At 45.0% G+C, this 27,452-nt stretch overlaps 2 protein-coding genes across 4 annotated transcripts in view; one reads left to right on the top strand and one right to left on the bottom strand.

The window, feature by feature from the left end:
- Positions 1-7,073: 7,073 nt before the first annotated feature.
- LOC123455837 (RNA-binding protein 42-like) lies at positions 7,074-17,649 on the bottom strand. The gene is made up of 5 exons (XM_045137771.1): positions 17,550-17,649; positions 17,187-17,382; positions 16,930-17,020; positions 16,546-16,581; positions 7,074-7,720 (listed from the first exon to the last, which is right to left on the bottom strand). The coding sequence occupies exons 1-5, from the start codon at positions 17,647-17,649 to the stop codon at positions 7,670-7,672; spliced, it is 474 nt and encodes a 157-aa protein (XP_044993706.1). The 3' UTR covers positions 7,074-7,669.
- Positions 17,493-27,452, top strand: part of Wapl (WAPL cohesin release factor) — a 109,517-nt gene continuing 99,557 nt past the window's right edge. For 2 of the 3 annotated variants that reach the window (XM_045137340.1, XM_045137338.1), the window contains exons 1-2: positions 17,493-17,606; positions 22,125-22,645. In XM_045137340.1, the coding sequence (XP_044993275.1) occupies positions 22,147-22,645 (499 nt within the window). In that variant the 5' untranslated portion in view covers positions 17,493-17,606; positions 22,125-22,146. Of the gene's footprint in view, positions 17,607-17,931; positions 18,009-22,124; positions 22,646-27,452 lie in introns of those variants that run through there. The other variant, XM_045137339.1, reaches the window with a different exon arrangement.

Below are 27,452 nucleotides of genomic sequence, written 5' to 3'. Positions count from 1 at the left end.
CCAGAGCTAGAGTGAGACCCTACCTTGAAAAACCAAAAAATAAAAAAAATTAAAAAAAATAAATTTATTCATTTGTGAGCAGAGAATGAGAGAAGGAATGGACACACCAGAGCATCTTGCCACTGCAAACGAACTCCAGATTCATGCACCACTTTGTGCACCTGGCTTTGTGTGGGTACTAGGGAATTGAACTCTGGCTGGCAGGTTTTGCAAGAAAATGCCTTTTAAGCACTGAGCCATCTCTCCAGCCTGACCTTCTCTTTTTCTTTCTTTTTTTTTTTTCCTTTCGGTTTTTGAGGTAGGGTTACACCTTGGTCCAGACTGACCTGGAATTCACTATGTAGTTTCAGGGTGGCCTCAAACTCACCTCTGCCTCTCCATTGGTGGCATTAGAGACGTCCACCACCACATCTACCTTGCGTTTTTAATGTCTTTCGTGCATGGATTCCATGAGCTGAAGTCTTCCCAGATCGCTGACCCTTATTTACACCCAGCCCCCCCCGCCCCACACACACACCCTTCAGGCTGAGTCCCTGCAGTTTGATGGGCTCCATGCAGCTCTGGAGGAATCCAGGTCGCAGGTGGAGGGAGGCAGTTAGTGGCTGCAGCGCTCAACAGAGCCAAACTCCAGCGCACCCAGGCCACAGGCGAGGGCCAGTCTGACCCCCGTGGGCTTGGATGGAAGCAACCACGCCCTGGAGAACAGAAGAGTGTCACAGCAAGTTAAAAAAAAAAAAGTGGTTTCTCTGTCCACATTCCATAGTTTGTCAAGTTACTGCCAAAATTATCAAGTGGGATTCCTTGCCTGGCTCAGCTGCTAGCGATAGCGATTGCACTCGAGGACACCTTGGGAGTGCTGACATTCGACGGGGAGCTGTTCCAGGCCTTTCGGTGGGACTGACCTGGGAGGAAAAGACGAAAGCCACTGGCTGAATGCTTTCTAGAAGGGTTCCAACACTTGCCCTATCCTGGGCTCTTGGAGCAAAAGTAAATCGGGGCATCATTCTTGGTTGGATACGGGGTCCATTTTCCAAGGGCCCTGGGGCTCCTTGGTGTTGAAGAGGGCTGGGTAAAGTCACTAGGCTTCATCCTGGTTCTGGAATGGTTCCAGGTTCCCTACAATTCTGCAGCTTCAGTGTCCTCTAATCCACCACATTTTCCAAGAAAGCACAGCCTCATGTCCCAAAAGCTTTTGCCTCAAGCTGAGAAAACCCAATAGAGGAATGATCATTTTTCAGCCTTCGGAGCCAACCATCATACATAATGAAGCAAGTCACACAAAGGACAGAATTCTTTCCCCCTCTCCCTGGAGAGGGTCCTCGGCTCTGAGACTCTGGAGGGCAGCTCAAACAACCCAAACTATGGGCCAGGCTGCAAGTGGATATACAGCCATGCAGGCGCATCGAGCGCTTCCACCATCCGAAGGCCGGAGCTGCCTGTGGGAAGAAACTCCAACCCAGTTATTCATAAACCTTCCTTGGACTCCCAGTTTCTCCCTTTTCTCTGCCCCAAGGACCAGTGGTGGGCCGCCTGGGTCCTCTAGGGGACACTGGGGAGTGAGAAAGGCCAGTGTCTGAGAAAGAAGATCCTTCCCTGTCACTATCACATCTAGGTGCTGTTGGAGGACTCAGTAGGCAAATGAGAAGGCTTTTAAATACAAGGTATTGTGGGCTCAAGTTCAAGGAGAGCCTGGCTGTGGACTGTCAGTTCCCCCGTCCTTGCTGCTCACTTATACATGATCTCCCAGCCAGGCATGCTGCCTACCATTCCTCACTCCTCTCTGAACTTGAACTTAAACTTTTCTTGGTGTGTGTGTGTTTGTTGTTTGGTTTTTTGAGGTAGGGCCTCGCTGTAGCCCAGGTTTATCTGGAATTCACTATGTACTCTTAGGGTGGCCTCAAACTCATGGTGATCCTCCTACTTCTGCCTCCCCAGTGCTGGGATTAAAGGTTTATGCCACCGCAACCCACAACCAGCCAGACATTTTCTTTCTTCCTTTCTTCCTTCTTCCCTCTGTCACTCCCTTCTTCCTTCCTTTCTTTCTTTCTTTTGGCAAACCCAACAGACTGCCACTTTTTTTTTAAAAATATTTTTTGTTCATTTTTTATTTAGTTATTTGAGAGCGACAGACACAGAGAGAAAGACAGATAGAGGGAGAGAGAGAATGGGCGCGCCAGGGCTTCCGGCCACTGCAAACGAACTCCAGATGTGTGCGCCCCCTTGTGCATCTGGCTAACGTGGGACCTGGGGAACCGAGCCTCGAACCGGGGTCCTTAGGCTTCACAGCGCTTAACCGCTAAGCCGTCTCTCCAGCCCCAGACTGCCACTTTTTAATGCAAGTGTGTGTGGCACACATCTTTAATCCCAACACTTGGGAGGCGGAGATAGGATGATCGCTGTGAGTTCAAGGCTACCCTGAGACTACATAGTGAATGCCAGCTCAGCCTGGTCTAGAGTGAGACCCTACCTTGAAAACTAAAACTAAAAATAAAATATTTTTTTTAAAAAGTGTGTGTGTGTGAGAGAGAGAGAGACAGAGAGAGAGAGAGAGAGAGAGAGAGAGAGAGGAAGAATTGGCACAAGAGAGAGAAAGAATTAGCACACCAGGGCCTCCAGCCACTGGAACCGAACTCCAGACATGTGTGCCCACTTGAGTGCATGCGTGACCTTGTGCACTTTGATACTGTGTGTCTGGCTTACATGGGACCTGGAAAGTTGAACATGAGTCTTAGGCTTTGCAGGCAAGCACTTTAACTGCTAAGCCATCTCTCAAGCCTTTTCTTTCAAATAGCACTGGGGCCTCAGTTCTAATCCTTATTACTCCTGCAGGTTTGAGCAAGCTTGAAAGGACCACAGAAGCACAGGATTTCTCCTATTGGCTTGAAATTCAGGGCCCAGGCCAACACAGGCTTCATGACTATGGCCTCTGGAGAAAGATCAACCTGATTTAAAACTTTGACTATTACTGGACATGGTGGTGCACGCCTTTAATCCCAGCCCTTAGGGGGCAGACATAGGAGGATCACCATGAGTTTGGGGCCACCCTGAGACTACATAGTGAATTAATTCCAGGCTAGCCTGAGCTAGAGTGAGACCCTTACTCAAAAAACCAAACAATAAATAATAATAATAATAGCCGGGTGTGGTGGCGCATGCCTTTAATCCCAGCACTCGGGAGGCAGAGGTAGGAGGATTGCCATGAGTTTGAGGCCACTTGAGACTACATAGTTAATTCCAGGTCAGCCTGGGCTAGAGTGAAACCCTACCTCGAAAAATCAAACAAACAAACAAAAATAATAATTAATAAATAAATAAAACAACTGGCTATCACCTGTTTGTTAACTTGCTGCGTGCCCTAGGTAAAGTATTCCTGAGGTTTCTGTCAGCGAAAGTGGTAGGAAAATATTCTAAGCTCTAAGATGACAAGACATGGTTGATGACAATGGAGGGAAATCCACATTGTGGTTAGCAAAGAGGTCTCAATAAACAGAGACCTTCTCCCGTGGTGAGAACAGAACAAGCGCACCTCGGAGCCCGCTGACCTCACGTGCTCTGCCGAAGTTCCACAACGTGAGGATAAAAGCTGTAATGCCGATTATTATTATTATTTTGTTGGTTTTTCGAGGTAGGGTTTCACTTGAGTCCAGGCTGACCTGGAATTCACTATGGAGTCTCAGGATAGTCTCAAAGTCATGGGGATCCCCCTACCTCTGCCTCCCGAGTGCTGGGATTAAAGATGTGCACCACCATGCCCAGCTCTTTATTTATTTTTATTTATTTATTTGAGAAAGTTAGAGAGATAGAGACAGAGAGAGAGAGAGAGAATGGGTGTGCCAGGGCCTCGAACCACTGCAAACAAATTCCAGACACATGTGCCACCTTGTGTATCTAGCTTACGTGGGTACTGGGGAATCAAACTGAGGTCCTTTGGTTTTGCAGGCAAGTGCCTTAACCACTAAGCCATCCTCCCAGCCCTTTAAAATTTTTTCCCAGTCTTTTATTTTTATTTATTTATTCATTTTTGTTTTTTGGAGATAGGGCCTCACTATAGCCCAGGCTGACCGGGAATTCACTATGTAGTCTCAGGGTGGCCTTGAACTCATGGCAATCCTCCTGCCTCTGCCTCCTGAGTGCTGGTCTTAAAGGTGTGTGCCACCACGCCCGGCTAGTCTCTCTTATTTTTTTTTTAAATATTTTTTAATTTTTTTTATTTATTTATTTGAGAGTGACAGACACAGAGAGAAAGACAGATAGAGGGAGAGAGACAGAATGGGTGCGCCAGGGCTTCCAGCCACTGCAAACGAACTCCAGACGCGTGCGCCCCCTTGTGCATCTGGCTAACGTGGGACCTGGGGAACCGAGCCTCGAACCGGGGTCCTTAGGCTTCACAGGCAAGTGCTTAACCACTAAGCCATCTCTCCAGCCCTACTCTCTCTTATTATTATTTTTTTTTTTTGATTTTTCGGGGTAGGGTCTCACTCTAGCCCAGGCTGACCTGGAATTCACTATGGAGTCTCAAGGTGGCCTAGAACTCACAGCAATCCTCCTACCTCTGCCTCCTGAGTGCTGGGATTAAAGGCATGCGCCACCACGCCCGGCTTAGTCTCTCTTATTTTGATGTCATCTTTTCCTCCTATTATGATGGTCTTGTGTAGGTAGTATCAGGCACTATAAGGTCATGAATATCTGGGCCCTTTTGTGTCTGGAAGAGTGCACTGAAAGGAGCCTTCTTTCTGCCAAGTCTTCCACAATGGACCCTGAGCCTTGGAAGTTGTGAGAGATGTTTCAGTGCTGAGCACTCTGTCACTTCTCGGCACTATGTTGCCTTTTGAATCATCCCAGAAGTCACTGCCATCTTAAAAGGGAATCTTCTTTAACCAAAAGTGAGCATACCATTAATATATGGGCCTGAACATTAAGGAAAGTTTTTATTGCTGGGTGTGGTGATGCATTCCTTTAATCTCAATGCTTGGAAGGCAGAGGTAGGAAGACCATCACAGTTCAGGTCAGCTCTGAGCTAGATCTGGACCCTACCTCAGAAAACAAAAACAAACTATATATATGTATGTATAGGACCAGGCATGGTGGCACACACTTTTAATCCCAGCACTTGGGAGGCGGAGGTAGGAGGACTGCTGTGAGTTCAAGGCCACCCTGAGACTACATAGCGAATTCCAGGTCAGCCTAGGCTACAGGAAAACCCTACTTCAAAAAAAAAAAAAAAAAAAAGTAATATGCTGTTCTTGTGATGCGTGCTTGAGACTGCCCAAGCACGTAGGAAAACCCTTTGGGGGCCGAGATCTTAAAAGTCAGCGTAGGGAAGTCATTGCTCTGTCATCATAATGCTGGATAACAAACCACTCCAAAATTCAGAGTCTTAACGTCATCGTTAGAGGTCATCATTTCTCAGGAGCCTACAAGGCTGTGTGCAGTTATGTGGGTCCCAAGTGGGCTCATGCACGCCCCAGAGTCACTGCAGGTCAGGTTCTGTGTAGATCATGGCTGGGCCCTGCTGCTGACTAGAATGGATGACTTCAGCTCTTTTCTATGTGGCTTTTTCATCCTCCAGCAAGCGAGCCCAGGCCTGTTCTCTTGGCACAGGCAGCAATCCAAAAGACAATGTGGAAGCTTTTAAGGTTTCTTAAGGCTCAAGCTTGAAATAAATCACTTTGCCATATTTCTTTTTTCTGACTAAGGCAACTTACAAGGTCAGCCCATATTATGAGTGGAGCTACAAAGTCACATTGCAAAATGTGTGACTACAAAGGGGAGGAAAAAAAAAAAAACAGACAATATTTGCTATTAATCTCCTATATTATGTGAAGAGTTTTCAGTTTCACCAGGAAGCCATGAGAAGTCTAAACTTAGGGTTGGGGATGACAACTCAGTGGTAGATTGCTTGCCTAACATACATAAGGTTCAGGGTTTCATTCACAGCACCGCAAATAATTTTTTTTTTATAAACTTTATATATGTTCAATGAAATACTCTTATATAAAAATGTTCCAGGTCAGCCTGGACCAGAGTGAGACCCTACCTCAAAAAATATATATATATATATTATATAATATATATGATATATATATTATATATATATATAAAATATATATATATATATATTTTATATATATATATAAAATATGTGTGTATAAATAAAAAAAAATTACAAAAATAGCTGGGCATGGTGGTACACACCTTTAATCCTCACTCTAACCCAGGCTGACTATGTAGTCTCAAGGTGGCTTTGAACTCATGGCAATCCTTCCACCTCTGCCTTCCGAGTGCTAGGATTAAATGCATGTGCCACCATGCCCAATGTGAAGAATATTTCTAAGTCAAAGGTTTTAGTGGATCTCTTGCAATTATTATTATTATTATTTTTCTTGCAATTATTTTAATTTTTATTTATTTAAAGATTTATTTATTTTTTTTTTAATTTTTTTGAGGTAGGGTCTCACTCTAGTCCCGGGTGACCTGGAATTCACCATGGAGTCTCAGGGTGGCCTCGAACTCACGGCAGTCCTCTTACCTCTGCCTCCTGAGTGCTGGGATTAAAGGCGTGCGCCACCATGCCCTGCTTAAAGATTTATTCTTCTTTATTTATTAGTGAAAGAGAGAGAGAGAGAGAGAGAGAGAGAATGGGCATGCCAGGGCTGCCAGCCACTGCAAACGAACTCCAGACATATGTGCTACCTTCTGCATCCAGCTCATGTGGGACCTGGAGAATTCAATCTGGGTCTTTTGGCTTTGCAGGAAAGCACCTTAACTGCTAAGCCACCTCTCCAGCTCTTCTTTTTTTTTTGGTTTTTGGTTTTTTATTTTGGGAGGTAGATTCTTGCTCTAGCCCAGGCTGACTTGGAATTCACTCAGGGTGACCTTGAACTCATGGTGATCCTCCTACCTTTGCCTTCCGAGTTCTAGGATTAAAGGTGTGTGCCACCATACCTGGCTACTTTTGCAGTTCTTTTTCTTTTTCTCTTTAAAATTTGTTTTGCAATTATTGATTAGTCAGACAAAAAAATTTAAAAGGCTACAGGAGCTGAATACAATTTGAAGTTCGATTTAATGCTGGTTCTGGGAATATAACAATGAACAAAGTCAATCACTTTGTCCCTCATAGGAGAAAACAGTTCACATGTGAGAGAAACATGACAAGTATTATGGAGAAAAACAACAGGGAAAGAAAATACAGGCTGCTAGGTGGAGGAGGGGGCGGGCTGGAAAGGCTGAGGGAACAAATCACATACACATCTGGAGAGGCTATAATGCAGAGAGCAGGCACAAAGGCCCTGAGGCAGAAACTGGTTGGACTCTTTCTTTTATGTGTATGTGTTTGAGGTGGGGCCTCGCTCTAGTCTAGGCTAACCTGAAACTCACTCTGTAGTCTTAGGGTGGTCCTGAACTCACAGCATTTCTCCTTTTGCTGCCTCCTGAGTGCTGGGATTAAAGGCCTGGGTGGCTAAATAAATGCCTGGGCTATTAGTGCCTAGGTTTTTGATCAGGTATCATACAACACTAGCAGTGTGGACTCCAGGAATAAACAGGGCTGTTTCTGGAGACAAGGGTAGGAAACAAGATCTCTTAAGAGGTTGCTGGATACCGATTCTTGTCAAATGACACACTCTAGGCAATTTCCTTTGCTTTGTCTTTTAACTATGTAGACAGCAGTTTATTCCCCATGAGATACTGCCATCTCCAGAGAGAACGTATTCCAATTATCCTGGAAAACAAGGTAATTGGGATTACAACAGTATTCATTTTCTCCATTCTCAGAAATGAAAACCTAGCCATCACAAGGTCAAAAGGTAACTCCAGAAAACATTCACCCTCCCCACTGGGGTAACCCTCACAATTCATGGAGCCACCAAGTTACCCGAAACTATTGTTAAAGTCATTTTCTATCAAGTTATAATTGTAGGGGCTGGGAGATGGCTCAGTGGTTATGGTAATTGCCTTCAAAACCTAACAACCCAAGTTCAGTTCCTCAATACCCACGTAAAGCCAGATGCACAAAGGGGTACATGCATCTCGAGTTTGTTTGCAGGAGCTAGAGGCTCTTCTGTGCCCATTCTCTATGTGTATCTATTTTTCTCTACTTGCAAATAAATAAATAAAGATTAAAAAAAAAGAGAGAGGGCTGGAGAGATGGCTTAGCGGTTAAGCGCTTGCCTGTGAAGCCTAAGGACCCCGGTTCGAGGCTCGGTTCCCCAGGTCCCACGTTAGCCAGATGCACAAGGGGGCGCACACGTCTGGAGTTCGTTTGCAGAGGCTGGAAGCCCTGGCGCGCCCATTCTCTCTCTCTCCCTCTACCTGTCTTTCTCTCTGTGTCTGTCTCTCTCAAAAAAAAAATATATATATATATATCAAAAAAAAAAAAAAAGAGAGCTGGGCGTGGTGGGAGGCAGAGGTAGGAGGATCGTCATGAGTTCAAGGCCACCCTGAGTCTATTGAGTGAATTCCAGGTCAGCTTGGGCTAGAGCAGAAAAAAACAAAACAAAAATAACAAAAAGGATATAATTGTACACACAAGATGGAAATAAATGGGTGCCTTCGGTCAATAGCCATTTCTTGAGAGTGTGTCAGGCACACTTTTTTTTTTAAATATTTTTTGTTCATTTTTTATTTATTTATTTGAGAGCAACAGACACAGAGAGAAAGACAGATAGAGGGAGAGAGAGAGAATGGGCGCGCCAGGGCTTCCAGCCTCTGCAAACGAACTCCAGATGCGTGCACCCCCTTGTGCATCTGGCTAACGTGGGACCTAGGGAACTGAGCCTCGAACCAGGGTCCATAGGCTTCACAGGCGAGCGCTTAACCGCTAAGCTATCTCTCCAGCCCTCAGGCACACTTTAAAAGGGATGTAGCAGAAGATTCCCCATGAGAGCAAAGATTCCTGTCCTCCAATCCTAGGGAAGACAAGCATGTAAGATAAGCATGCAAAGTTGGTTATGTTCTATGGAGAGACATGTGCCTTAGGAAAAAGAAAGCGGGGGCAGTGAATATCTGTAAGTTGGGTTGCTGAAACTAGGGTGTGATGCGGGTGGGGTGTGGCTCAGTGGTAGAACCTTTACCTGTCATTTGCTAGGCCCTGGATTCAAGCTCTAATACCACAAAAGAAAGAAGAAGGCTGACTGGGGAAGATTTATTAAAAATCTAGTGCCGGGCGTGGTGGTGCGCACCTTTAATCTTAGTACTTGGGAGGCAAAGGTAGGAGGACCACCTGAATTCGAGGCCACCCTGAGGTTAAATAGTGAATTCCAGGTCAGCCTGGACTAGAGTGAAACCCTACCTAGAAAAACAAAACAAAAAATAAAAATAAAAATAAAAATAAAAAAATAAAAATCTAAAGGAGGCAGAGATAGGATTGCTGTGAGACTACATAGTGAATTCCAGGTCAGCCTGGGCTAGGGTGAGACCCAGCCTGGAAAAAACCAACCAACCAACTAAACAAACAAACTTAAAGGAGGGCTGGAGAGATGGCAGGCACTTGCCTAAGAAGCCTAAGGACCCAGATTTGATTCCCCAACACCTACAAAGGCCAGATGCACAGGGTGGCACACAGGTGGAGACTGTTTGCAGTGGCTAGAGGCCCTAGTGTGCCCATTCTCTATCTTATTCAAATATATTATAATCTTTTAAATCTAGCGCTGGAGAGATAGCTTAGCAGACACTTGCCTGCAAAGACAAAGGACGCAGGTGTGATTCCCCAGGATCCAAGTAAGCCAGATGCACAGGGTGGCACATGCGTCTGGAGTTTGCAGTAGCATATCTGTTCTCTTTCTCTTTGCTTCTTTCTTTCCCCCTCAAATAAATAAACAGAAAATTAAAAAGAAAATTCTAAAGGAGCCAGGTGTGGTAGAACATGCCTTTAATTGTAGCACTCAAGAGATTGAGGTAGGAGGATCACCATGAGTTGGAGGCCACCCTGAGACAACATAGTGAATTCCAGGTTAGCATGGGCTAACACAAGACCCTACCTTGAAAAGCCAAACCAAACCAACCAACCAACTAACCAAACAAACAAAAAACTCAAAACCCTAAAGGAAGTGAAGGATGGGAGCAGGTTGGTCTGTGAGGAAAGCTGGGTCTAAGCAGAGGGGGCATTTATGCACATGCACCATAGGCCCGGCAATGTCAGGAGTGGACGCGGTGGGAAGGGAGGGGTGCTGTGAAGAGGGGGAAGGTCACACATCTTATAGGGCTTTATAACCCAACTGCTACAATGTTTCAAATACACAGTTTGTATTTTTCCCCACATCTCAAAACAAGGAAAACCGCTGCTTTGATAATCTCTGATTTTTTTGTTTTGAGGTAGGGTCTCACTCTAGCTCAGGCTAACCTGGAACTCACTATGTAGTCTCAGGGTGGCCTCCAACTCATTGTGATCCTCCTACCACTGCTTCCCGAGTGCTAGGATTAAAGACATGTACCACCAAGTTTGGCCCAATAATCTCTGATATGTAGCCACAATATATTTTACTATACATTTTCAGAAAAAAACCCACAAAAAAACAACCCAGTGGGGGTCTATTTTGCAACTCCAGTTCTGATACTTCTCATACAACTATAGACACAGCAGAAGAATGTCCTCTATTAGTTTTCTTTGCAGGAGACTATCAGCTATAAACCCAGTCAGGCGGAGCTCCCGGGGTCTTTCCTTAGGGAGCACACAGGAGGGCGGCTTGCATCATTGGAGGATACAAAGTTGCTCAGATCCAGGATTTCAGTTGATTTCACAAATGATACTTGGTGTGTGTGTGTTTTTTGCGGGGGTGCTAGACAACTGAGGGGAGATGGAGTTGATCATCTGAGGGAAGGGTCTAGGTGTTTGATGAGATTCATACAGCAAAAGGGACGGGACAAAGGCCAGCAGAGTGTGGCAGTTCACGCCTGCGATGCCAGTGCTTGGCAGGTAGAAGCAGGAGGATTAGGAGTTTAATGCTAGGCTTGGCGAGTGTGAGGCCAGCGTGGGCTATGTGAGACCCTGTCTCAAAAAGTACCAAATCAAGGGCTAGAAAGATGGCTCGCGGCGGGAGGTGCTTGCTTGCAACGTCTGCTGGCCTGGGTTCGAGTCCCCAGTATCCAAATAAAGCCGGACACACAAAGTGGCACATGCATCTGGTGTTTGTTTGCAGTGGCAGGAGGCCCTGGTGCACCCATTCTCTTTCTCATTGTCTCCTTCTTTGCTTGCAAGTTAAATAAATATAAATAAATCAAGCCAAAAGAAAACAAGGCACAGATATGGGTCAGGAATTAAGCAATACAACAGAAAGCTGCTGGCTTATGTGCCATCCATACCATTCTGCTGTAGCTCAGGACCATTGCAAGGAAATGGAAGCCCTTCACTGCACTTGCCACCTTCAGTAGAACAATAGTGGGAGAGTCCTCAGGGTCAAAGGAGGCTGCGCTCCATCTACAATAAGCGCTGGAGGTGGAAGCTCTCCGTCGCTCACTTCCTGTGGGGCACAGGAAGGCGAAGAGCCCTAGTCCAGCTCAATACCACTTCTCAAGTCATGTGCCATTTTATTCTCCTCCCTTCCAGGCCCAGGATGCTCCGATCCTGCTTCTTCAGTACCCTTAAGTGCAAGGACTACACTGGAGAGATTGCTTAGAGGTTAAGGTGCTTGCCTGAAAACCACAGGACCCCTGGTTCAATTCCCCAGTACCCACGCAAAGCCAGATCCACAAAGTGGCACATGCAGCTGGAGTCCGTTTACAGTGGCTAGAAGTCCTGGTGCACCTATTCTTATGTCTCTCGTCTTATCTCTCCCTGCTTGCAAATGTGTTATTTTAAAAAAAAAAAAAAGAATATCCGGGCTGGAGAGATGGCTTAGCGGTTAAGTGCTTGCCTGTGAAGCCTAAGGACCCCAGTTCGGGGCTCGGTTCCCCAGGTCCCACGTTAGCCAGATGCACAAGGGGGCGCACGCGTCTGGAGTTCGTTTGCAGAGGCTGGAAGCCCTGGAGCACCCATTCTCTCTCTCTCCCTCTATCTGTCTTTCTCTCTATGCCTGTCGCTCTCAAATAAATAAATAATGAACCAAAAAATTAAAAAAAAAGAATATCCAATAATTAATAATAAAGAAGTCAGATTCCCTCCTTAGTTACAATTATGTTTTTCAAAAACTACTTAAATTTGAGCCGGGCGTGGTGGCGCACACCTTTAATCCCAGCACTTGGGAGGCAGGGGTAGGAGGATCGCTGTGAGTTCGAGGTCACCCTGAGACTACATAGTAAAGTCCAGGTCAGCCTGGGCTAGAGCGAAACCCTACCTTGAAAAACAAACAAACAAAAAACAAAAAAATTACTTATTTGAGCTGGCCTTTAATCCCAGTACCTGGATGGCAGAGGTAGGAGGATCACCATAAATTCAAGGCCACCCTGAGACTACATAGTGAAGTCCAGGTCAGCCTGGGCTAGAGTGAGACCCTACCCTGAAAAAACAAAAATTATTTAACTGTAGATGTATGAACACCAGCTGTGTGCCACTTTCTGTGTCCGATTTATGTGGGTGGGTGGGGAATTGAACCGTCTGTGGCTTTGCAAGAATCAAGTGCCTTTAACCACTGAGCCATCTTTCCAGCTCCTAGTATCTCTTTTTTTTTTTTTTTTTTTTGGTTTTTTGAGGTAGGGTTTCACTCTGGCTCAGGCTGACCTGGAATTCACTATGTAGTCTCAGGGTGGCCTCAAACTCTCGGTGATCCTCCTACCTCTGCCTCCCAAGTGCTGGGATTAAAGGCGTGCGCCATCACGGCCGGCTTTTTTTTTTTTTTTTTTTTTAAAGTGGGGTCTTGCTCTAGACCAGGCTGACCTGGAACTCACTCTGTACTCTCAGGGTGGCCTTGAACTCATGTCAATCCTCCTACCTCTGCTTCCAAGTGCTGGGATTAAAGGTGTGCACCACCACGCCCCCAGCTCTGTATTTATTTATTTTGGTTTTACTCAACTGTATTTATTTTTATCTGAGAGATACAGAAATAAGCAAGTAGAGAGAGAATGGGCACACCAGGGCCTCCAGCCAAGATCTGCAAACGATCTCCAGATGCACGTGCCCTCTTGTGCATTTGGTTTACGTGGGTTCTGGGGAGTTAAGTTTGGGTGCTTTGGCTTTGCAAGCAAGTGCTTTAACAGCTAAGCCATCTCTCCAGGCCCCCCTTTTTTTATGTAGGGTCTCACTCTTGCCCATGCTGATCTGGTATTCACTATGCAGTCTCAGGGTGGCCTCAAACTCATGGTGACCCTCCTACCTCTGTGTGCTCTCTACCTGAGTACTGGGATTAAAAGCACGTGCCATCATGGCCCTTTTTTTTCTTTTTCTTTTTTTTTGAGGTAAGGTCTCACTCTAGCCCAGGATGACCTGGAATTCACTATGGAGTCTCAGGGTGGCCTTGAAAGCACCTACCTCTGCCTCCCAAGTGTTGGGAATAGAGGCGTGCGCCACTACGCCTGGCTTTTTTTTTTTGAGGTAGTATTTCACTGTGTAATCTAGGCTGGTTATAACTCCCTCAATCCTATTACCTCAACTAGAGTACTGGAATTACAGGTGTGTACCTCTTGCCTGGCTTTGTACTAGGCTCTTAAATTTCTTTCCCCTCCCCCACACAAACTATTAAAATTGTTGTCAAATGCTATGGGCATGCTATAAATCAGTGCTTGCTGAACTTTAATATGTGGACCAATTCCTGGGGGAATCCCACTGGAGCAGAGGTTCTTATTCCTGGAGCTCTAGGGTATGGATTATCTCTTCCAAACAGTCCCCAGGACTGGTTATGCTTCACTGCTGACTAGGGGTCATTCTTTTTTGTAGGAGGAAGTTAAAACAGCTGATTTCTATTACTTAACACAACTGTTACACAAAAGTTCTCAAAAGGGTTAAGGGTATGTCTTAGAACAATTAACCTTTCCCCTTTGGTTTCTTTAGCCTCCCAACCTGCCAAGTGCCCAGCACCCACAAGGCCAGGTCTGATCCCCTGGTCTTGGAAAGTTCACAACACCCTCCTCCTACAGGAAGAGCCTGCAACTGTTTCCCCATCTCTTTTGACTTTTTGATCTTACCTTTTCGTCTCTGATGATAATTACCCTTTAATTAGCACCCACCACTGTGTCATCTAAATAATTATACTAAGTGTAGCCAGCACCTCGGCCAGCCATCTTTTTTAAACAAGTATTTTATGTATTTATTTATTTATTTTTTGGTTTTTCAAGGTTGGGTCTCACTCTGGCTCACGCTGACCTGGAACTCACTATGGAGTCTCAGGGTGGCTTCGAACTCATTGCAGTCCTCTTACCTCTGTCTCCCGGGTGCTGGGATTAAAGGCGTGCACCACCATGTCTGGCTTGTATTTACTTATTTTTAATATATTTAATTTTTTATTTATTTGTGAGAGAAAGAGGCAGAGAGTGAGCATGGGCACGCCAGGGCCTCCAGCCACTGCAAAGGAACTCCAGACACACGCGTCACCTTGTACACCTGGCTTACATGGATCCTGAAGAGTAGAACAAGGATCCTTTGGCTTTGCAAGCAAACACCTTAACTGTTAAGCCACCTTTCCAGCCCATATTTATTTTGTTTTATTTGAGAGAAAGAGACAGAGAGAGACAGACAGAATGAGAATGAGCATGCCAGGGACTCTAGGCCCTGCAAATGAACTCCAGCTGTGCATTAGGATTTACGTAGGTCCTAGGGAACCAAACTCAGGTCATTAGGCTTTTCAGACAAGTGCCTTAACTGCTGAGCCATCATTCCACGTCCCCCCCCACTTTATTTTAAGCCAGGTGTGGTAGTGCATACTTTTAATCCCAGCACTTGGAGGCAGAGGTAGGAGGATCGAGGTGAGTTGGAGGCCACCCTGAGACTACAGAGTGAATTCCAAGTCAGCCTGGGCTAGAGCCAGAGTGAGACCCTACCTCAAAACAAAACACAATATATATATAATTTATTGAGGTCTTTTAGCTTCACAGGCAAATGCCTTAACAGCTAAGCCATCTCTCCAAACCCCTGGAATTCACAATGTAGTCTCACAGAGATCCTTCTATCTCTGCCTTCCAAGTGCTGGGATTAAAGGTGTGTGCCACCATGCCCTGGCTTTCACCAGCCATCTTTAAACAAAATGATTAAAAAAGGGGGGGGGGGCTGGAGAGATGGCTTAGCAGTTAATGCCGTTGCCTGCAAAGCTAATGGACCTTGGTTTGATTCCCCAGGACCAAAGTAAGCAGATGTACAAGGTGGCTCATGCATCTGGAGTTTCTTTGTAGTAGTTGGAGGCCCTGGCAAACCCATTCTCTCTGTTTGCCTCTTTCTCTCTCACGCACTCTCAAATAGTCATGTGCATGTTACCCACAGTGAAAGAACTGTTAACTTTCTTTTGTTTTTAAAAAAGAATATTTATTGATTTGTGTGTGTGTGTGAGAGAGAGAGAGGGAGGAAAAGAGGGAGGAGTAGGGATTGAATGGGCAGGCCAGGGCCTCCAGCCACCGCAAACAACTCCAGATTCATGCACCCCTTTGTGCATCTGTCTTATGTGGGTCCTGAAGAGTCTAACAGGCAAATGCCTTAACCACTAAGCCATCTGTCCAGCCCAGAATGGTTAACTTTTCTTCATATAAATTAAGGAAAAATTGAGAGAAAATACAATACTGGGAAAACTGTAAAAGTCAAATTTTGCAAGTTGTTATGCAAAAGAAAACAACCCAAGCATGCTAGAAATTTGAGTTGCTCTGCCATGCTAGGGATATGACCCAGAGAAGCAAGTTCTAGCACTTATTTCCTCCCGCCCACCAGCCTGGACTTTTTTTTTTTTTCTTTCTTCATTAGGAGTTATCCAAAGTATACTGGAGGGGAGCTTGAAACTTGTGGGGTATTCAAAGCAAATTATCCATGTGGAAGAAGAGGCGGTCTTTTCACCAAAAGCAATTAGTTTTCTAATTTCCCAGGTGGGTTTCTATTAACTTCCTACCAAACATCAGGGCTGTTGGAGTCTGATGAATATCGTGCACTTCTAGGAAAAACAGATCGCACTACTCTTCAGAAAGCTGTTTTCCCACTGAAATCTTAAAACATCATCATCAACAGAAAACTTTCCAATCCTGTCACTCAGATATTATACTGACACGGGGAAAAAAAAAATCTCTGTAGAGCGAAAAATTAAAAATACTTCCTTCCTGCCCTTGCTAGAGGTTACCACTAGTTCCTTTAGTTCATTTGAAAAAGAAAAACAAACAAACAAAAAAAAAGCAAAACAACAACAACAACAACAACAACAAAAATCCCCAAAAGACAGGAGCGGGTGGCACACGCCTTTACTCCCAGCACTTGGGAGGCAGAGGCAGGAGGATTGCAGAGAGTTCGAGGGCACCCTGAGACTACATAGTGAATTCCAGGTCAGCCTGAGCTAGAGTGAGACCCTACCTCGAAAACAAAATAAAACAAACAAACACACACACACACAAAAACCCCACAAAAGTTTTTGTTATGGGCAATTCCGGCATGATGAACGTATGTGTATGAATTCCGTAGCGTCAACAACGAAAAACACCCTGGCAGCTTACTTTATTTCCACTTTCTTCAGTTTTCACAGGAGTTTTCTAAAACGAAAAAAAAAAAAATCCAGACACCAGATCATTTTACATATCAACACTTTTGTATGTCTTTTTTAAAATTTCTTTAACGCCACATTACCGTTAGCATATCCAATCACTCCTTAATAACACGGAATAACCTGAGGGTCACTGGTGACCGGGGGGGGGGGGGTCCTAGAGTCCACAGTGGACCGATGAGCTGCAAGGTGCACAAGAAAACACGGGGCTGACGAGGGTCGGGGTCATGATCTTGGTGGAGGAGAGCCCGGCACACGATGCTTCCGGATCGGGTCGTAGTTACTAGTGCCGGGCTAGGCCCAGGTACCCGTCGGCGCGGATCGAGGGCGGCCTTACCCAAACTCCCATCCTCTCGGGTCTGGGCGGCGGCCCGGGCGGGCCTTGGCACAGCTGCACAACCACACCGTCCCCAGACACCGGCGTGTCCCTGGGGGGGAAACGATTGACACAGCTGCCTGCACTGCACACCCCCATTCCCTCCCTCCGGCTACCGCGCGCAGCAGCACCCGAGTCTTTTCGGCGAGGCTCCCCCGCACCCCTTCACCAATCCCCCCACCCCCACCCCGCCCTCGCAGCTAACCCAACTGGCTCACCTCCCGGCTGTTCGCCTCGCACGCGGGACTCTCCGCAGCCGGACGTCGCGCGCGACGGGAACTACAACTCCCGTCGTGCCTCGCGGCCGGGCCAATGACGGCCTCCGGCGCGTGCGGGGCGCGGCGCGGCGCCTGCGCGGCGGTTTGAGTAAGCAGTCTTGCGATTGGCTGCGGGGTTGGGCGGGCCGCGCGGGGCCTGTGGGAAAGCGGAGTGACGGAGCGAGCGGCTGTTGGAGGAAGGAGGAGGTTTTTTTTTTTTTTTTTTTTTTTTTTTTTAAAGGGGAGGGGTGGGGTGGGGGGGGTTGCCGGGAGCGCAAATGGCGTTGAGATGGTTCAGGGCCCTGTTCAAACTCCAGCGCTGACCATTCACCGGCGGAGACGACGGCGCAGGAGGCGGCGGCGGCGGCGACCCTAGCGGGGGCACGTAGTTAAGACTCGGGGGGTGGGGGGGGGAAAAACCCATCGGCAGCGACGGTCAGGGTTAAGGTTAGGCCCGCGCCCGGCCCGGCCGGCTGCGCTCGGAGGTTGGGGAAGGGAAGTTGCGGGGCCGCCTCTCCTCCTCCACTACCCCCCCTCGTTCTCTCTCTCTCTCTCTCTCTCCCTCCTCTCTCGCTCTCTACCGGGCTTCCTATTTACCGAAGCGGGAGTCGGCGGGTTGTGACGGTGACGGGAGCCTGTCGCCTCCGTGGGCGCACGGGTGGCTCGGCAGTGTTGTCCCGCGCGGGGCTCCCGCGCCAGCCCGCCCGCCCGCCCGTGTGGGCCGTTTGGGAAGCGGGAGAGGCGGAGGCGTCCCGAGGCCAGAGCACCCGCCCGGCGCCCAGGGTAAGTGAGGTCTCGGGGCGGCCGCCTAGGCCCGGGAGCGGGGCGAGCTCGGGCAAGGGTGGAGGACGACGGACGGACGGACGGACGAGGTGGCGGTGCGAGTCGGCTCGCTCACCTGGCCTCTCAGGAAGTTGGGCACAGAAGGACCCGAGGAACTCTTGTTTTATTTATTTATTTTTTTCCCCCTATCCCCTCCTTCCTCCTGTTTTTATTTTCCTTCTTTTGAGTTCTTTCTTTCCTTCTTCCCACCCCCCCCACCCCCCGCCCGGAGGCTCCTGGTTGAGACTTCTCCAAACCCCGGTGGCAGTTGGATTTTTTGACTCCGGAACCCTTGTCACCGCGGCCTGGCTCCGGGGAATTCGGTGGCACAGGCTTCCGGGGCCGGCGGTGGCGTGGGGGTGGCGGCGGCGGTGGTGGCGAGCGATAGATCCCTTTTCTCGGCCCAGTGGGGGTGGGGAGCAGGAAAGTTGCGTGAGTGTCCCAAGTCGCAGGGGGTTGTCTCCGAAACCACTGCCACCTGGCGCGCCCGCAGCCTGGCCCAGGGCTAGCATTTCGGCGTGGGTCTGTCTCCTGCCTCTCCCCCCCCCCCAAAATCGTCAGCCTTTCTTTCTCAATTTGAGACCCTGAAACACTTGGGGTGGGGGTGGGGTGTCCTGGAAGAGGCTATAGGTTTCTATGCCCTTCCCCACCTCCAACTTACCTAAACCACACTGTATTTTTCCTCCAAAGTCCACCAGGCTATAGGCCGAGGCTAAGACCCAAAGCCCGAATATACTTAGTCGTCAATCATTCTTACTTAAGGCCGTCTTTGGAGTTTGACGCCTGAGCAAGATATCCTACCTTTTTGAAATACACTCAAAATGTAGTGTCAAGTATGTATGCTCACTTTGAATTTGTATGTAATGCCAGCGCAGTAGCATGAGTATCTTTTTTTTTTTCCAAACGGTCGATATGGGAAAGGATGAAGACAAAAGTAAGGAATATTATGTAATGAATTCTCATGTACTCAGTTGAGTAGATTTAACAGTTAAATAGCTCGATCACATTTTTCTCATGGATACATTTCCTATTAATGTTAAGAAATCGTTCTGTCTTCAGTATTTTAGTATTTCATTTGTGAGACATGAACTTAAGCACAATTTTCTTATCACAACTCATTAGTATCAAACCTTCATCTGCAGACTTTTTCAACTTTCAACAGGGATTTTTCAACTGTGGTTTTAGGACCTTTTTTTATGGTGAGGTTTTCTGATGCTCGCCCAAAGGAGCTCAAGTTTAGGTTTTTGGTTTGGCCTTCAGTCAGCGTTTTTACATGATTACCCGCATGTGTATCCAAAACATTCCAGCTTTGATGGTATGTATGTAAATGTAGGCCTGCAGATTACAGCTTTATTTTCTTTAGTAGCTGCCCAGTATATTTAGTTTTGTTTATTAGTAGGCAGTACTTGACAAATAAAACAGTAAATCTTAGTGTTGAAATCTATGTCTCTTACCACCTATATGTATGATAACTAAATTATTACTATTTTCTTAAGTTTAATTTTTTTGTTTGTTTTTATTTATTCATTTGAGAGTAACAGGCAGAGATACAGAGAGCCAGAGAAAGAGAGAGAATGGGCATGCAAGGCCTCCAGCCACTGCAAATGAACTCCAGATGCATGCACCACCTTGTGCTTTCTGTGGGTCCTGGGCAGTTGAGCCTCGAACTGGGTTCCTTAGGTTTCACAAGCACACACTTAACTGCTAAGCCATTTCTCCAGCCCATATTTATTTATTTACTTATGCATTTTAGTTTTTTGAGGTAGGGTTTCACTCTAAAGCTATTTCAAGTTAGAATTGGCTTATCAGACACTGGGAGTGGGGGTAGTATGTGTTGAACTAAGTTGGACAGTGTTTAGTAAGAACTTAAGAATAAAGGAAAAATAGTAGATCAAGAACATTCAAAAGTATAGGTCAAATATTTCCATTGTTTCAAAGTGATGAAGATTTTTTTCATACTCATGAGTGATTACTCACCTTTTTCCTAGTTTACAAATTGATATTTCAGTTGTAATGGTCAAAGTACTATAACTTTTTTTTTTTTTTTTTTTTTTTTTTTGTTTTTCGAGGTAGGGTAGGCCGACCTGGGATTCACTATGTCTTCTCAGGGTGGCCTTGAACTCACAGCGATCCTCCTACCTCTGCCTCCCGAGTGCTGGGATTAAAGGCGTGTGTTAAAAAGTGTTTGACTGTGGATTTACTTGCATGGGAAATTTTTTTTTTACTTATTTATTTCATTAACAACTTCCATGATTATAGACAATAAACCATGGTAACCCCCAGCCCCATTTTCCCCTTTGAAACTCCACGCTCCATCATACTCCTTCTGTGTCTCAGTCTCTTATTTTGAGGTCATTATCTTTCCCCCCATTATGGTTTTGTGTAGGTAGTGTCAGGTGTTGTGAGGTCATGGATATCCAGGCCATTTGTGTGTGGAGAAGCACTTTGTAAGGAGTCCTACCCTTCCTTTGGCTCTTGCATTCTTTCCACCACCTCTTCCGCAGTGGACCCTGAGCCTTAGAAGGTGTGATAGAGATGTTGCAAGGAAGTTTTTTTTTTCTAGTATGTTATGTAGATAAATCTGGTGAATAGGTGTATCACTTAAAAATTGAAGATGCAAAAAGGCTGAATGATAATAAGTCAAGTGGTGTAACATGTGGGAGTTTTTCAACTCTTGAAAGTGTTACTCAGAATGTGAGCATGGCACTATAGGGGCAGGGAAGATAGAATAAGAATGGTTTCCTGTACTTGGGGAGATGACCACCTGAGGGGTATTTTTCAACTCACAGCTCAAATTACATTAGACCAAGAATCCAGAATCTTCAAGGTTTGGTTAAAGGCTGCAGGTTGTAATACATGAGAAAATAACACAGCTTTTCTGACATTTTTACCTTGTATAAGAGCTGTGAAATTTGAAGAACTAAATTGAAGTTAAGTGTTGAACATTTCTTTAGTTTTTCTTTTTTGGTTTTTTGAGGCAGGGTCTCATTCTGGTCCAGACTGACCTGGGATGCACTATGTAGTCTCAGGGTGGCCTTGAACTCTCAGCACTCCTACCTCTGCCTCCTGAGTGCTGGGATTAAAGGCGTGCGCCACCATTCCTGGCTAGTGTTGAACATTTCTGAGATCCTAAAAAATCTTAACATTTTGTGGTTAAAGATTTTTTATTTTGGTAATTACCCTATTTAGATTATTTTCTGGTAAAGTGTGTATGAGAATAGTAAATTTAATTCATTTGGAACCTAAAAGTTTTAAGTTGGTTTTGTAGATGGTAGTATGTTGGTTAGTTACTAAGCTTTTGTACTTTCTTAAGTTATATATGAATATTTAGTTGTAAAACATTGATGTAATGACACATATAGAATGGAAATGTGCCTCTGTATATCCCTCTTCATATGTACTTAATGTATTTATTTATTTATTTATTGGCTTTTCAAGGTAGGTTTTCACTGTAACTAAGGCTGACCTGGAATTCACTGTGTAGTCTCAGGGTGGCCTTGAACTCATGGCAGTCTTCCTACCTCTGCCTCCCAAGTGCTGGGATTAAAACTGTGCCACACTCCACTTTTATTACCTTTCTTAATTTTTTTTTTTTTTTTTTTTTTGTATTTCTAAGATAGGATCTCATTCTAGCCCAGGCTGACCTAAAACTCTAGTCTCAGGCTGGCCTCAAACAAAAAAAGTCATGCAAGGAAAAGTCCTAGGTTCTCTTTTTTTCTTCTTTAATGGAGATTGAATTTTTTTTTTAAATCTGAATTAGGCATGTCAGGGCCTCTTGCCACTGCCAACAAACTGTAGATGCATGTGCCATGTTTTATATATAGCTTTTACAACACACACGTACACACACACACACGTGTGTGTGTGTGTATATATATATATATATATATATATATATATATATGGCTTTATATGGTTACTGGAGAATTGAACCCAGGCCACCAGACTTTGCAAGCAAGTGTTTTTACCCCAAGTCCTAGGTTTTCATTCTTTTTGTTTGTTTTTTTGGTTCTTATATGTAGTTTTTAAAACTTGTTAAATGTTTATTATATATTTTCTTTATTTTTTTCCCCACAGGGAATATGAAACAGGTGTCAAAATGACATCCAGATTTGGCAAAACTTACAGTAGGAAAGGAGGCAATGGCAGTTCAAAATTTGATGAAGTTTTTTCCAACAAACGGACTACTCTTAGCACAAAATGGGGAGAAACCACATTTATGGCTAAATTGGGGCAGAAGAGGCCCAATTTCAAACCAGATATCCAAGAAATTCCGAAGAAAGCTAAAGTAGAAGAAGAAGATACTGGAGACCCTTTTGGTTTCGATAGTGATGATGAGTCTCTACCTGTTTCTTCAAAGAATTTAGGCCAGGGTAAGAGTTCCTCTTACTCAGAAGCAAGTGAAGCTGCTCAGCTGGAAGAAGTCACTTCTGTACTTGAAGCTAATAGCAAAATCAGTCCTGTGGTGGGAGAAGACAGCGTTGTTTCTGAGAGACACTTACTTTTGGAGGATACTTTGCTTGGAAAAGAAAAGAGCACAAACAGGATCCTAGAAGATGAGGCAAGCAAAAGTACCTGCACTAAATTAATGACTCTAGGTGAGTGTTCGTTTTATGATGAGCCAAGAGAGCTTTTTGCAAGTCTATTATATAAATGTTTGAATTCTGATACATATATGTATGTATGATACAACTTGAGTTGCCTTTCTGCATTTATTTAATTTTTGGTTTTTTTGAGGTAGGATCTCACTCTGGCTCGGGCTGACTGAGAACTTGCTGTGTAGACTTAGGCTGGCCTTGAACTCACAGGGATCCTTCTACCTCTTGCCTCTGCCTCCCAAGTGCTAGGATTAAAGGCATGCACCACCATGCCCAGCTCCTAGTACTGTATTATTATTATTTTTTAAGTTTTTCAAGGTAGGGTCTGGCTTTAGCCTAGACTGACTGGAATTCACTCTGTAATCTCAGGCTGGCCTCAAATTCACAATGATTCTCCTACCTCTGCCTCCTGAGTGCTGGGATTAAAGGTGTGTGCTACCATGTCTGGCTCTAGTACTGTAGTCTTAAAGGAAATATATTCTTTGGAGACTTCATACAAGGCACATTGAACAGTGTAATGGAGTGTAGCTTGCATAGTTTTACTAAAATTGTTGAGCTTTTTTTTTTTTAACTTTCTTCCCCTTGGATGAAAGGGTGGGTGAGCCAGCTGTTATTGTCATTCCCTTGATCCTCTGAGTTAATTCTGCTTTGTCTGTTGGTACTGCTTTGCCCACATTGCTCCTGAAGCATTGTTCTTAAGCGTAGATTAGGTTTTCATTTGAAAAACAGCATAAAACTGTTTCTAGGTCAACTCCTAAAATTTACTATAATAGAATTTTTATTTTTTGTTTGTTTTATTCAAGGTACGGTCTCACTCTAGCTCAGGCTGACTTGAAATTCACTGTGTACTGTCAGGGTGTCCTAGAATTCATGGTGATCTTTCTACTTCTGCCTCCCAAGTGCTGGGATTAAAGGTAGTCACCACCACACCTGGCCTGTAATAGAATTTTTGAGCTAAAATGAATTTTTACTTGGATCTCTTTACCTTATAGTTATAGCCCAAAGAGATGAATCTAAAATCAGGTAGTGACAAAAAATTGTTACAAGATTTACTTACTGTTTTTTTTTGTTTGTTTGTTTGTTTGCGGGGGGTGGGAGTGGGCTGGAGAGATTGCTCAGTAGTTAGGGCATTTGCCTGCAAAGCCCAGTGATCTGGGTTAGATTTCCCAGTACCCACGTAAAGCCAGATGCTCAAAATGGCTCATGCACTGGACACCCATTCTCTCTCTCTCTACCTGCAATAAATAATAAAGATTTATTCAGCCAGGAATGGTGGTGCATGCCTTTAATCCCAGCATGGCCTCCCTAATGCTGGGATTAAAAGGCGTGCACCACCTTTGAATAAAAGTTTATTCAAGTCTTTTGCCTACTTCTTAAACTAGTCATTTGTCTTTTTTTGTTGAGTTTTAAAAGTTCATTTTATAGTCTGGATACTTTTCCCTTACCAGATTCATTATATTCTCCCATTTTGGGTTGTCGTTTTGAATTTTCTTTTCTTTTTTTTTTTTTGGTTTTTCGAGGTAGGGTCTCACTCTAGCCCAGGCTGACCTGTAATTCACTATGGAGTTTCAGGGTGGCCTCAAACTCATGGCAATCCTCCTACCTCTGCCTCCCGAATGCTGGGATTAAAGGCATGCGCCCCCACGCCCGGCTTGACTTTTTGAATTTTCAAGGTAGGATCACATTCTAGCCTGACTGGCCTCTAACTCATAGTGATCCTCCTATCTGTGGCTCCCAAGTGCTGGGATTAAAGGTGTGTGCCCATGTGGGTGTGGTGGTACATGCTTTAATCCTAGCACTTGGGAGGTAGGATTGTCATGAGTTTGAGGCCTGGACTTGAGTTGGGGCCCTACTTCCCAAAAAACTTGAGATTCTTCATTTATTTCCAGTGTGTTGAGATCCTACTATTTGCCCAGTCCTGGGTTCAGCTCTGGGCTTGCTGTTCCCTTTGAGTTAAGCAGTGTTTTTACTGCCATTCCTAGCTGTTCCTAGATAGTTAACCTACACAGTGAGACAGGTGGGCTGAAGGAAGGAATAATGAAGCTGGGCAAGGGGTTAAAGTGGCCATGGCAGGCCCTAGGTACTGTTTTAAGAGAATGGGGTACCATATTAAAGGCAGGGACTCTGGTGGCAGAGGATACTAAAAAAGAATTATTAAAATGCAGGGCTTGGTGATATGTGCCTGTGATCGCAGCACTGGGAAAGCAAAGACCAGAAATGCCTGGGGATCACTGGCCTCCTGGTTTGGCTTATCAATGAGCTCTAGGTTCAGCTAGAGGACCCTGTCTCAAACAATCAGATGAAGAGAGACTGAGGCAGGACACCTGACTTTGAACACACACACAGTACATGCTCATCTACACATGTGTAGAAACATGCATACTTGCATGTATGCAAACCACATACACCAAACACAAAATAAGATGAATGTGGGCTGGAGAGATGGCTTAGTGATTAAAATGCTTGCCTGCAAAGTCAAAGGACCCAGGTTTGATTCTCCAGGACCCACATACAGTCAGATGCACAAGGTGATGCATGCTTCTGGGGTTGGTTTGCAGTGGTTAGAGGCCCTGTTGTGCTCATTCCCTCTGTCTGTCTCTTCCTCTGTTAAGTAAATAAATAAAAAGAAAAACCACATGCTTTAAAAAAAAATGACTGTTCAGATAAGGGGGCAGTCAGGAGCTTGGTAGTTACATACTCATAGAAAGCAGTTCTTATGTAGCTTTGTGGAGGGTATCTTCATATATTTCCAAGTTGCTATTGGAAGTTGGTTGGTGGGAACTGAAAAAACAATTTTCTGTAGACTGAAAGAATAGCTTCCTAGTCTAATATAGCTTAAGTTATAGTTCTGATATTGATAGTATAGACTATCAATCCAGTCTTTGTTGTAAAGGTTTTGTGAGGAGAAAATGTACACTAAAATACAGATAAATCCGGTGCTCAAAGACATCCTGGGCCAGGTATGGTGGTGCAATACTAGATGCTGAGGTGAGTTTGAGGCCAGTCTGAGACTACATAGTGATTTCCAGGTCAGCCTGGGCCAGAGCAAAACCTTACATTGAAAAAGCAACCAATCCCACCGTCCCCCAGGTAGAGTCTCGCTGTAGCCCAGGCTGACCTGGAACTCATTGTGTAGTCTCCGGGTGGCCTTGAACTCACAAACTCACAGAGATCCTCCTACCTCTGCCTCCCAAGTGCTGGGATTAAATGTGTGTACCACCACGCGCAGCTCCAAACACAAATTTTGTCTCTTTCTTCACAAACTTGCTGGGGCAGGAATAAATAGTATATATAGCACTGTGCACTAAGTTTTTTTTTTTTTTTTTAAATTTATTTTTAGTTTTTGAGAGAGATAGGCAGATGGGGGTGGGGTGGGGAGAAAATGGGCATACCAGGGCCCATAGCCTCTGTAAATGAACCCACCTTGTGCATCTGACTTACATAAGTCTTGGAGAATTGAACCTGGGTCTTTTGGCTTTGTAGGCAAGTGCCTTAACCACTAAGCCATCTCTGCAGCCCAAGTTTTTTTTTCTTCTTCTAAATATATTTTATTTATTTGTGTATTTGAGAGAGAGAGAATGAATATGGGTGTGCCAGGGCCTCTAGCCACTGCAAACTAGCTCCATGTTCATGTGCTCCTGCTTGCTTGCATGGGTACTGGGGAATTGAACCTTGGTCCTTAGGCTTTGCAGGCAAATGCCTTAACCACTAAGTCATCCCTCCAGCCCCCAAGAGAATTTCTTTTTTATATTTTATTTATCTGAGAGAGCAAGACTGAGAAAGAGGCAGATAGAGAATGGATGTGCCAGGTCCTCTAGTCAATGCAAAAGAACTCCAGATGTATATGCTACCTTCTGCATCTGGCATACATAGATACTGGAGAATCAAGCCTGAGTCCTTAGGCTTTACAGACAAGCGCTTTATCCAGTAAGCCATCTCTCCAGCCCATGTTTTTGTTTTTTGAGGTAGGGTCTTGCCCTAGCTCAGGCAGACCTGGAATTTACTATGTTGTCAGGGTGGCCTCAAGTTCATGGTGATCCTCCTGCCTCTGCCTCCCAAGTGCTGGGATTAATGGCATGCCTAGCTCTTGTGGTTTTTTTTGTTTTTGTTTTTTTCGAGGTAGAGTCTCACTGTAGCCCAGGCTGATTTGGAATTCACTATGTAGTCTCAGGGTGACCTCAAACTCACGGCGATCCTCCTACATCTGCTTCCTGAGTGGTGGGATTGGTATGTGCCACCATGCAAGGCTTTCTTTGAAACATTTTAGCATTTCTCCAGTCTCTGGTATATGCATGTAATTATCATGGTCTTTACTTTCTTTTAGAGCCTTGCAATTTTATTTAAGTTTTGGAACCCAAATTTATTTTTTCATTTTTATTTTATTTTATTTTATTTTTTTTGCCTTTTCAAGGTAGGGTTTTGCTCTAGCCCAGGGTGACCTATAATTCACTATGTAGACTCAGACTGGCTTTGAACTCATGGCAATCCACCTACTTCTGCTTCCTGCATGCGCCACTAGGCCTGGCTGAAAATTTTCATCTTTAAAAGGTACAGGTTGCCAGTCATGGTGGTGAATGCCTTTAATCCCAGCAGGAAGGAGACAGAAGTAGTAGGTCTCTGAGTTACGCTCCTACCTCTCCTCCTGAATGTTGGGATTAAAGGCATGAGCTACCATGCCTGGCTTAGAAAATTTATTTTTTTAAGTTATTTACTTGTATGAGAGAGAGAATATGGGCACATCAGTGCCTCCAGCCACTGCAGACCAACTCAAGAAGCATGTGCCACTTTGTACATCTGCTTGTATGGG

The sequence above is a fragment of the Jaculus jaculus genome, chromosome 18, assembly GCF_020740685.1.
Source record: "Jaculus jaculus isolate mJacJac1 chromosome 18, mJacJac1.mat.Y.cur, whole genome shotgun sequence".
NCBI lineage: Eukaryota > Metazoa > Chordata > Mammalia > Rodentia > Dipodidae > Jaculus > Jaculus jaculus.
The sequence above is the reverse complement of the archived record's forward strand: the minus strand, read 5'-3'. Positions and strand labels throughout refer to the sequence as shown.